The sequence below is a fragment of the Oncorhynchus clarkii genome, chromosome 2, assembly GCF_045791955.1.
Source record: "Oncorhynchus clarkii lewisi isolate Uvic-CL-2024 chromosome 2, UVic_Ocla_1.0, whole genome shotgun sequence".
Taxonomy (NCBI): Eukaryota; Metazoa; Chordata; class Actinopteri; order Salmoniformes; family Salmonidae; genus Oncorhynchus; species Oncorhynchus clarkii.
Genome location: NC_092148.1, coordinates 32,283,930 through 32,296,040, shown reverse-complemented (window position 1 = coordinate 32,296,040; position 12,111 = coordinate 32,283,930). Strand labels below are relative to the sequence as shown.

At 41.7% G+C, this 12,111-nt stretch overlaps 1 protein-coding gene across 2 annotated transcripts; it reads right to left on the bottom strand.

Annotated features, from left to right (window-relative positions):
- Positions 1-387: 387 nt before the first annotated feature.
- LOC139366790 (cell division cycle-associated protein 3-like) lies at positions 388-11,377 on the bottom strand. Of its 2 annotated transcripts, none has more exons than XM_071104504.1 (6): positions 11,305-11,325; positions 10,776-10,933; positions 5,457-5,574; positions 3,698-4,609; positions 3,533-3,612; positions 388-789 (listed from the first exon to the last, which is right to left on the bottom strand). In XM_071104504.1, the coding sequence occupies exons 2-6, from the start codon at positions 10,911-10,913 to the stop codon at positions 697-699; spliced, it is 1,341 nt and encodes a 446-aa protein (XP_070960605.1). In that variant the 5' UTR covers positions 10,914-10,933; positions 11,305-11,325; the 3' UTR covers positions 388-696. The 2 variants fall into 2 exon arrangements, with proteins under 2 accessions (XP_070960605.1, XP_070960601.1); XM_071104500.1 differs by having other exon boundaries at positions 389-789; positions 11,309-11,377.
- Positions 11,378-12,111: the final 734 nt, after the last annotated feature.

Here is a 12,111-nt window from a genome sequence, read left to right as displayed (position 1 = left end):
TCTTTTGGCCTACTTCCCAATGGCTGGACAGATGGGATGATAATAGATCGTATGGTGGACTGACACAAAAAAAGGCAGCTGAACAAAAACCACAACATTTCACATTCGTCAGAGGACTGGAGGAACCTCGCCTGGTTGTGTATATCTAAGTGACAGTAGCAGCTACACTCGTGGTTTGTTTTACCACCTGTTGTGCAAGCGAAACATAACAGCGACTCTGTACAGCACAATATCTCAAAGTGGCTACGTTTCTTTCCAATGGCATCACACACACACGTGACAAGTTGGACAGCCTTTCTATACCATCAGAACAGACTGTGCATATAGTAAATCATTCATTTACATTTGTCAAGCCCTTTTTTTAAGGTGCTAAGTAAAGCCATACCTTTCGACTAATAAACATGTACCTCCCCTTATAGGTGTATTCAGTTAACACAAAAATAGATTTAAAGCAAATTTATTTACATAAAAGGACAGGATAGCAAATACAATGATAGACACTTGAAATAAAGACAAATCATATCGATGGCACTTCCAAAAACAATGTACACATTATCATTTGTTAGCAGTTTGAAAAAGTCAGTTAAAAAGAGACTGTACACTTTAAAAAGGCTCGTTATTAGACAGATAGAAAAAATGGCAAGATTCTATACACTGGCCAGTTAGTGTTTGTGCATGTTCCTCTGCAACAGCCATCTATCGGTTCTCCTTGTCCATGGACACAGTCAGGACTCTCCGGTCCAACTGACCCAGCCTCTGTCTGTCTGGGGTGGACACCTTCAGCTTCATCTGATGGGCAGGGAGGGAAGAGAGAGACAGAACCTTTCAGTTAGACCAGAGGTTTAAAAACAGTTGTGATTGTTCATTTTCCCCTGACCCACCAAATAGAGCAATCCTGTTCCTTAGGCTTTAGTGTGCAGACATGAAAGAATGAGATGGCAAGAGTGAGATATCGATGCAAGCACATGTGCAGATAGTTCCCTGAGGGAAAAGTGTGTGTACATTAGGGCTGGCACAATTACCGTATAACAGACTGTTATGGATGACAACAGTCATGAAAATAAAATATGTTTCTCTTCAAAAAACATTTGTATTATTTTGAAACTAATAGCTGACTGAAGACGGGACTGCCAGGCAGTAGAGTCAGTTTCCGAAGTAACATGGGCTCTTTACAACGTGAAACTTTGTTGCTCCTTGCTGAAACAAGCAAGGTCTTGTAGCACAGAGAATGGGCTTGCAACCTCTGACCCCGGCAATTTGACTGTTGAACCGATTGGCAAATGCACAATGGCTGCCTGGTATTGTGATGCAATAACTTCCATGGCAATGTAGAATGATCATTCTAATTATGTTAACGGATGTCACCATTTAGTTGAATGTATTTTTTTTGTTATGTCAGTTGATTCAACAAATCACAGCACATATTGGTGGGTACACTCGCAATGGGGTTCCCACTAGTTGTGCCAGTAGCAAAGTCAAAATGGTCCAACTACATTTTGCTTTTTGGTCTTAAGGCCAGGCACCACAGGCAGTGTGATCTTTCACATTTTCTGATTGTGATTTTTGCAACGTCCATAAAATGTACAAAAATCTAAGTCTAAAAATAAAGTATCATTTATCCCAACGCCGTCAACTACACCTACCATAAACGTTGTTCTTGACAGCATGTTTCATGTAGAACTTCAACCACTGTTTTTTTATTTTATTCAAAAGCTTGTTTTCCGGAGCACATTGTTAGCTATTCCATACATGGCTATATCCTTTGTAGACGTAATTCTGAAAGATTAGTAATTTCCTGACATGCGATTGGTTACTGGCATCTAAAAAAGGCCCTTTCCAGCTACCCGATTGAAAAAGTGCTGAGACATTTGAACTAAACAAAATCTCCTGCAAAGAATCAATGTAAAACGAGACAAAATGAGAATCGAAGAAGATACCTACAGTATGTGAATAAAAATAGGCGATCTCAGTTAGCCAATGCGAGAAAAGCAGTGAATGAAAGAAAATAATTTGAGCCGCCGATCGAGGCAGTACAGGTAGAGGAGGTATCCCATAGCAGCGCGTTGAGATGCAAATTAGTTGAGATGAAGATAACTGTAGCAGCGATCAACCAGACAGCGGCTTTTATTTCACGTCTCAAATAAACCAACATGTACATTATTTGATTTGCCCCAAGTGCCTAAACACTGGACTGAAAAATCCACAGACTTCAGTCATTATAAAATGTGATCTTGATGCATTTAAAATGTGGGGATGGTTCTTCTAGCTGTGTAAAAATAGCCTAATGTGATTAGTGAGAAATTAGCTTTACATAAAGTAAATGCATGCTGATATTTACATAGGGTCACATGCTGACATTTTGCCCTGTAGTTATGTCTAATGTCAACAGACAAATACCCCCCCCCCCACACTTTAGTTGCAGAGAGGGCTACAGTCAATGGAGAGCGCTGCAAAGATAATTAGAAGAGCATACGCAGATATAGACCCAGGCAGTTGCTGAAGGAGGATGCCATCATGACATTAACGTATTCTTCAATGGCTCAAGAGAGGATTCACTTTCAACTGCAGGATCGGTGTGTGCTTTGGTGCTGGTGCCAGCGAGCCATAGAAAATGGTGAAAAAAGCCACCCTGTCACAAAAAAAAAAACCTTGAGGCCATTTTTTTTTTTTTTTTTAATTGAGCGAGGTTGCACAGAAAATAGTACCTGTATATCATAGGATGTCAAATGATAACGTCCTCAAATAGAATGTAGCACAGAGGAACCCAGAATGCAAAAAAAAAAAAGTGTCTGAACTCTATGGTTGCGATGCCCCAAAACTGTCTTCGTGGACAAAAGCCGTATTAACTCAGGACCTTACATGTGGCAGGCATAGCTGATAAATAATCTGAACATTGCAACAGCCATACAAAATCCTTGTATGTGACAAATTGAGCAAAGTGATGAGAATTTGTCTCCATGCTCGATTGCTTGAAACAAAATGTATTAAACATGCTAATGTATTTGTAAAAGGTATATTTGATATTTACTGGTCAGTTTAGAAGTGATCTATGAATATGAGTTGAATTAATGTGACAAATGGTCATATTTATGGGAAGCACATTTTAACTGCATTAGCATATCTTTATCAGCCATTTTCTTAAAATGACATGTTCCCGGTGCGCCAATTAATTTCTGTCTTAGACTTCTACAGAGGCTTTTTTTAATGTGTAAATATATACACAACAATATATTGTATTTATGTTTACTTTCAGCTGGTAAAGTTTGATGAGTAAAGAAAGAAAATAATCCATATTAAACTGTGGTGCCTAGCCTTAAGGTAAGCAGTGTGGTTAAGGTTTGGTTTAAAATAAAAGACCATTTTGAAAACCGCTTGCCCAGATAGTGACGGTCTCACAACGGCCGCATGCAACCATTGTTGACTTGAATGGGGACTCCCACAATGCTCCTATTCAAATGATTATAACGATGACCAATAACCATCATCTGAAATTCCATGACTTTCACAGCCCTAGTGTACACCAGATATATACCTGTGTTGCTTGCTCCCGGGGGCAGTTGGTCTCCTTGAGCATCTGCAGAGGGGAGCGGCCTTCAGCCACTAGTGCCTTGTCTGCCACACAGGAGAGGAGAGAGTTAAAAATAAAAGGGGGAAAAAAGGGAAACTCTGCTAAAAATGAACAAAGACACCCACATACCTCTCTGCTTCTGTTTGACCGACTGCCCCTTGTTCTCATTGGCTGCATTCTTGTTTCCAACCTGGACGGAGAGTGGTGAAGAGGACAAGCCCCCCTTGCCTCCTCTACCTCTGGCCCTCACCCCTGTGGCCCCGAAGCCCTTCCCTAGCCACTGGGGCTTGAACACCACTTGACTGGGGCTCTTGGTGTCGAAGGTGGGGCAGCGGATCCCAGTGGCTTGGGGCTGCTGCTGGCTCACTCTGGGGCCAGTGGTTGCGGTGGATGGTACAACAGGCGACACCGTTACAGGCATCATTGGCTCCTCCACTGGTGTTGGGACCTCCACTTTAAGCATCTCTGTAGCAACCGTGACTTCAGTTAACTCTGTAACGGTGGGGATGGATGGTTCAGCCATGGGAGTCAGAGGTTGTGCGGGGTCAGAGGTGACCGAGGGAAGGGCATTCGCGTGGTCAGGTTCCTCCTTGTGGAGTTCAGCAGCAGCATTTTCAGGGAGAGGAGATGCAGGGCTGTCGTAGTGCACCTCGGCGAAGGTCGGCGATGGGGCGACACCATCGTGGCAGGTGATCAAGCTCATACTCAGGCGCTTGTGTAGTGAAGACTCCTTGGCCTCTTCGGCTTCCTCCAGAGTGAAATCGGCTTCGACGTCTACCTGGGCTTCCCCCACGAGAACGAAGGGACTCTGGATGAGAAGCATATGACTAGCCACGCTCTGGGGAGAGGGCTGAATCATGTCACCTGAGACCTGTGATGGCTGAGGGGAGAGAAGGGGCTCGCTGGAGCCTAACTCTCCCTCTACCACGGCCTCTTCCTCCACATTGAAGTTGGGAAACTTGAAGGGCACAGGGGCAACTCTTTCTACAGAGTCACTGTGGAGGAGCATGCTGAGGCGGTGGGCGAAGGAGCTAACTGTCACTGAAAAAAAAAAAAAAAAGTTTAAAATAACAACTTTGACAAAAAGGCAATGCTGCATCTACAGTTTTGGGCAGGGGTAGTCTCTGCAGAGTCCAACAACATTCCGGTTTTCAAGGGAAATGGAAAGACTACCACTTTAGACATTAACAAGGCAACATGCCATCTTAACTCCACCACATTTACTGGATTAGTTGATTGGTCTAGTTTCAGGCGTTTCTTCTATGCCTGCTACATTAGGGTTGGGAAAACTACATATATGACCAGCAAGCTCATTCAATCAAGTTCTGTGTTGAATTACTATGTCCCAGTATGCCCCTCAGACCAAAAAGTTTACCCACCCCTGGACCTAAAGGCGTGCACATGCTTCTAATCTGAAACAGTTGACATATTACACCTCGAAAGTTTGAAGTTTAGGTCTCCGGCAAGGTTTTTTTTTAGCTGTTTGTACACACACAAATTCCTGAGGCGAGCTGAAGTCCACACCCCTTCGTTGAGCGATACGTCAACAGTAAGGATTCTTCAATTAAATTAAGGGTTTGTCATTCAAGAGACAACTTGTTTTCATGCACATTTTTTACTTGAGAAATACTGCAAACATAATATGTACAATTGTGTGACTAAGATCACCTCTGCAAAAACTTTAAAATGTATTACAATTGAGTTCATAGATTAATTCTGACTATTGAGGAATTTATACTGGCTACGGTTACTCAAAAGGGACAAACAGTACTATCGCAGGCTAGTTTTTCAAGCTAAGATTTTTTTTAAAGGGAGTATGTGAGGCACAGATGTTCACGGCCTTCCAGTGCTTGACTGGATAGCTTTGCCACTTGGTTAAGATATTTACCGCTCATGGAGTCCTTCATTGGGGTGCGGGTGACACCGACTGAAGGTGACCGAGGGTCGCTGGCTAGAATGGAGCATTCACTCTCCACAACTGGGACACAGGAGACAGTTCCACCCACCTGAAAGATGAATACATTCTTGTTGTTGTATGTATGCATGCATGCATGCACGCACAAAGCTGTCAAGGCAAAGGGTGGCTACTTTGAAGAATCTCAAAAATATTTTTTGGGTTACGACATGATTCCATGTGTTTTTTCACAGTTGTCTTCACTATTATTCTACAATGTAGAATATAGTAAAAAATTAAGAATAATCCTGGAATGAGTAGGTTTGTCCAAACGTTTGACTGGGACAGACATTACATACACATAGTACCAGATTAATCACATTTTACCATCTGGCAGTCCGATTTACGAATCTGGGTTTGGCGGATGCCAGGAGAACGCTACCGGCCCCAATGCATAGTGCCAACTAGAGTTTGGTGAAGGACAAAATGGTCCGAGGCTGTTTTCATGGTTCGGGCTAAGGCCCCTTAGTTCCAACGAACACTACAGCATACAATGACATTCTAGACAATTCTGTGCTTCCAACTTTGTGGCAACAGTTTGGGAAAGGTCCATTCCCGTTAAACCCAGACCAGAAACGGCTTCAACGTCCTGGAGCCAGAGGTTCCAGCACCATCTTCACCATCCGGGGGTACCTGCACCGTCGCCCTCTGTTCCGTCTTACACTCCAGTGGCTTCTACCTCGGTCTCAGATCAGCGCTACCACCCTCAGACAGTGAGTCTGCCTGAGACCAGCCCATTCATCATTTATGATGGATACTACAGCTGGCTCGGGTCCATCGTGCCCCACTGCCGTTCGGTACCCGAGGGGGTCTAAGAAACCACTTGAGGCAAAAGAACAGCCAAACCTCCACAGCCACTGCACCAGCTGTCGTCACCGGCAGATCTATTGTAAGAAACATCTTGGTTCCCGCAGCAAAAACCTTGTACTGGTGCTCCAGGATAGCACAAGACATTACAAGTCTGCTTCCTACAGATGCCGGGAGCTGAAGCTATCGTAATCCATGTGGGGTGAAACGACATCAGGAAGGCTAACTCGGAAATCCCGAAAATGGATTTTATTTTTTATTTAAATAAACTTATTTCAGGACTGTAAGATAAAAAAAATGTATGCAGAGGCAGTTTGCCTGTTGGCAATATCAGCAACCACTGCATGTCATGATTTTTTTATTGGCAAGATTAGCAAAGTTAGGCATGCCATGCCAGCAACAAACACTCACTACATCTGACTAAATTACAAAAGACAAGCGCTGTACTAAAGTGAGTGTGGAAGTGAAAATTGTCCATCAACAATGGCAAGCCACCAAGGTCTGACAACTTCAATGGAAAATTACTGAGGTTAATAGCTGACGATATTGCCACTCATTTTTTCTATATCTTCAATTTAAATCCTACTAGAAAGTGATTGCCCTCAGGCCTGGAGGGAAGAAAAAGTAATTCCACTACCCAAGAATAGTAACCCCCTTTACTGGCTCAAATAGCTGACCAATCAGCTTGTTACCAACCCAGATTGCAGATGGAAAAAATGATGTGTTATGGCTTTACACCCCCTGCTATATATTGTAGATAGAGTTACTTGTCTAACAGAACACTGAGTGTGTTGTTTAATTGAAGCCTCTCCAACATAATCAGGAATTCCCCAGGGCAGCTGTCTAGGCCCCTTAGTCGTCGTCCCCCTTCACTAACGACATGCCACTGGCTTCAGACAATGTGTCCATGTATGCAGATGTTTCAACACTATACACTTCAGCTACTGAAATGACTAACACTTAACCTGTTGGATCTCTAGGGGCGCTATTTCATTTTTGGATAAAAAACGTTCCCGTTTTAAGCGCGATATTTTGTCACGAAAAGATGCTCGACTATGCATATTCTTGACAGTTTTTGAAAGAAAACACTCTGAAGTTTCAGAATCTGCAAATATATTGCCTGTAAGTGCCCCAGAACTCATTCTACAGGCGAAACCAAGATGATGCGTCAACCAGGAAATGAGCAGAATTTCTGAAGCTCTGTTTTCCATTGTCTCCTTATATGGCTGTGATTGCGCAAGGAATGAGCCTACACTTTGTCGTTCCCCCAAGGTGTTAGCAGCATTGTGACGTATTTGTAGGCATATCATTGGAAGATTGACCATAAGAGAATACATTTTCCAAGTGTCCGCCTGGTGTCCTGCGTGGAATTCGGTGCACAATTGCCAGCTGCTTGTACTTTTCCATTTGATTGAGGGGAGAAACCATGCTTCCAAGAACGATATATCAATGAAGAGATATGTGAAAAACACCTTGAGGATTGATTCTAAACAACGTTTGCCATGTTTTCAGTCGATATTATGGAGTTAATTTGGAAGAAAGTTCGCGTTTTGAGGACTGAATTTTCGTTTTTTTTGGTAGCCAAATGTGATGTATAAAACGGAGCTATTTCTAATACACAAAGAATCTTTTTGGAACAACTGAGCATCTGCTATCTAACTGAGAGTATCCTCATTGAAAACAGAAGTTCTTCAAAGGTAAATTATTTTATTTGAAGGCTTTTATGTTTTTGTTGAAATGTTGCGTGCTGGATGCTAACGCTAATGCTAACGCTAAATGCTACGCTAGCTAGCTACTTTTACACAAATTATTGTTTTCCTATGGTTGAGAAGCATATTTTGAAAATCTGAGATGACAGTGTTGTTTACAAAAGGCTAAGCTTGAGAGATGGCATATTTATTTCATTTGCGATTTTCATGAATAGTTAACGTTGCGTTATGGTAATGAGCTTGAGTCTGTATTCCTGATACCGGATCCGGGATGGGGAGATCAGAGAGGTTAACAGTTTCAGAATGGGTGGCAAGGGTGGAATAAGTTCTAAATATTTCAAAAACAGCATTACAAATTTCACTAAACCTCAACTAAATCTTGTACTGAATAATGTGGAAATTGAGCAAGTTGAGGTGACTAAACTGCTTGGAGTAACTCTGGATTGTAAACTGTCATAGTCAAAACATATTGATACAACAGTAGCTAAGACGGGGAGAAACACCATAATAAAGCTCTAACTTCTTAACACTATCAACAAGGCAGGTCCTACAGGCCCAAGTATTCGCACCAGGACTACTTTTCAGTCGTGTGGTCAGGTGCCACAGAGGGACCTTGGAAAATCACAATTGACTCAGAACAGGGCAGCATGGCCATCCCTTAAAAGTACATGGGGAGCTAACATTGATAAAATACATGTCAATCTTTCATTGTACAAAGTGGAGGAGAGATTGACTTTATCACCACTTGTTTTTGTAAGAAGTGATGACAAGCTGAATGCACCGAGCGGTCTGTTTAAACTACTAGCTCGGATACCAATGTATACCCCATAAAATCTCTTCACAATCCCCAAGTCCAGAACAGACCATGGGTAGGCGCACAGTACTACATAGCCCCATGACTACATGGAACTATTCCACATCAGGTAACCGATGCAAACAGCAGAATCAAAAAAAATTTAACAGGCAAAAATATACTTTATGGAACAGCGGGTACTGTGAAGAGACGCACACAAAAGGTACAGACACACATACAAGCTCTACACACACGTACATTGCAATATTGTTGTATAGTGGCATTACACCATTTGTATTGTGGATATGTTGTGGTGTAATAATGTTATATGATGTACTGTTTCATGCCTTAATGTGTTTGAAATCTAGGAAAAGTAGATGCTGCTTTGGCAGCAGCTAACGGGGATCTCTAACAAATACAAATGCCCACATGCACAAAGCAAAGTCCATAGAGAAGTGGTTTGTTGAGACCGGTGTGGAAGAACTTGACTGGCCTTCAGAGTCTTGAGCTCAACCCCATTGAAACCCTTTGGGATTAATTGGAATGCCAACTGTGAGCCAGGCTTAAATCGCCTAAGATCAGTGCCAGACCTCACTAGCTCTTGTGGCTGAAAGGAAGCAAGTACCGCAGCAATATTCCAACAGCTAGTGAAAAGCCTTCCCAGATGACTGGAGGCTGTTAAAGCAGCACCAACACCATATTAATGCCTATGACTTTGGAATGAGAAAGTATCTCTGCCCTATCGTCTCTAGTAATCTTAGTGTTCAATCTAGTAATGTTGGCACAGATGGGGGGGGAAGACAAAGTGTATTTGATGCACAACCAATTCAGGAAGTGAATCAGAAATCACTTTTATGTAGAGCCCCACAGTGGTGGTGTCATAATACCCATAAAACCTAGGGGTAAAAATAGGTTCCAATCGCTTTTCCACCTATATTTTCCTCCCCAATGGAGGATATTAGAAACACTTTAAAAATTAGGGCTGTGCTTCGTGTAAGCTTACCCGAGTGACGTTATGAAAACAATGTAACTCTCGCATAAGGAACTTTATCAATAGTCAGCTCTATTTACTCAGATTTTAAAATGTTAATTAGGAGCAAAGTGGACATCATGCAAAACTACAAATCCCTACAAGGCATCTAGCTGACACCTTTGCTAACAGGTATTGTAAATGTAAAACTTGCACAAGACACTTCACAGAATTGTCCCTTTAAAGAAATGTTGCCAATTTGTGCATTTGCTATTACATAACTAAATTAGATAGGAAATAATTTCTGGATTAACTTTCCCTAGATTCAGCACTTTTTTTTTTAACTAGGCAAGTCAGTTAAGACCAAACTCTTATTTTCAATGACGGCCTAGGAACCGTGGGTTAACTGCTTTGTTCAGGGGCAGAATGACAGATTTGTACCTTGTCAGCTCAGGGATTCAAACTTGCAACCTTGATTACTAGCCCAACACTCTAACCACTAGGCTACCCTATTACAGATAATCCAGGCATTTGCATTTCTTTATGGTAGTCAAATTAGTATTTTTTTTTTTGGGGGGGGGGGGTTAAAATAAATTAGATTTTACACCTGAGCCTAGAGAGATTGCAAGGTCATCAAAAACATCCCCCGGGGTAAGCCTACGTTAAACACAGACCTTCATTTGAATGGTTTCTAAAAATTAATGATGGTGAAACGATTGGAACTATTTCCCTCGTTTTATGGGTATTATAACACCTCCACTGTGGGGCTATATTCGTAAAATACATTTACCCAGAATTAGACTTGGTGAAATGGTGCTGGCAGTTTATAGACAAAATATACAGCCAGAACAGGCAGTAATTTACAGACACAGTAAACAATTACACATGACAGGAGTATTCTAATTGAATTCAAATGCATGAGTTAAGAGTAAATAAACCATTTTCAAATGCTGGCCCTTGTCAGTTAACGTTACCTGAATGGGTGTGCGGTCAATGGCTACAGATGGAGACCGTGGGTCGACAAGCTGAGAGAGACGGTCGTGTTTGATCCGATGGCTGGGGTCATGTTTGGGCGTTGAGGCCACAGCAACCTTGCTCTCGCTGGATCCCATGACGATAGATGGCTAATGTCCTGAGACAGAAGTTAAACAAAAGTTTACATTAAAGTTAAAGCGAGTCTGTTGTGCCATTCATTCTTCTATCTAGCTAACTATCTTAGCTAAAAACGCGTTCTTATTTTTCAAGCCAGATATTAAAAAAAATACAAATTTAGTCCATTTACAATTATTGTGGATAGGTTGGTAAAAAGTTAGATTGAGCAAGTTTTCCGAACCAATCTAACAAGTCACCTTAGCTAAACTAAAGCCTTCGGGTGGCTAAACTCAGTTAACAATGTTATATTAAAGCTAGCTGCAAAACATGGTTCTTGCTCTTCGATTATTTCTATGTGATTCAAATTAATCTGCTAGGTAATAAAGTAGCTTTCAGCAAACAATGACTTACTTACCTTGCACGTTTCGCTTGAAGTGAGTGAGTGTCCTTCCACTTTTTCGCAGCAAAACATGAGGATTTAAATTGCGAAAATAATGTATTTAGCTATTTTCAAACCAGCCAATCAGTGAAGTTGGTACCTCCGCCTTCCCAACAGAGATTGGCTGATTGCAACTACGACGTTTAAAATGGGTGTGGTTTGCTACTGAAAACCAATTTAAAACCTACAATCTCTGGCCTTGCATTGCGGATTTGAACTTGAGCCTCTTGAATGTTGTGCAATGCAACATTATTTGAAAGCCGCAGTCTTATCTCGTGAATGGAAATACGTTTGTGAAGGAGCATGTTTGGTTGTGCTATACCCATGGAAAGAGCCCAGAGAAAAATACTGTTTATGTGCAAAACCTATAGATAAGTAAAGTTCAATGATGTATATAAACCCATAACGTTCTATACAAAGTAGTCCTTGCAGCAGATACTAGTAACTTAATTTACCATTTGCTGTTTTGTGCTGAAAAAGAAGCCATATCCTGGGTATTTTTGTCCTATTTGGGTCTACTCTACAGCAATGACATGATATGGTGGGATCTTGAAATGGTGGTGGAAACGCCTTTATGGGCAAATATTGATATAATAACCATAATATCGAGCCACACAATGATATGTTGTATGGTCCTCCCACTATGACGAAGGAAAGCATGCAGTTTATTAGGCTACAGATGAAAAGTTATGATGAATTTCACAGGGTGTTGAAACTGCACGGTGATCTTGATTACTCCGTTCCAATAAATGTAGAGGGTCTTATTCTGGTGACATGAG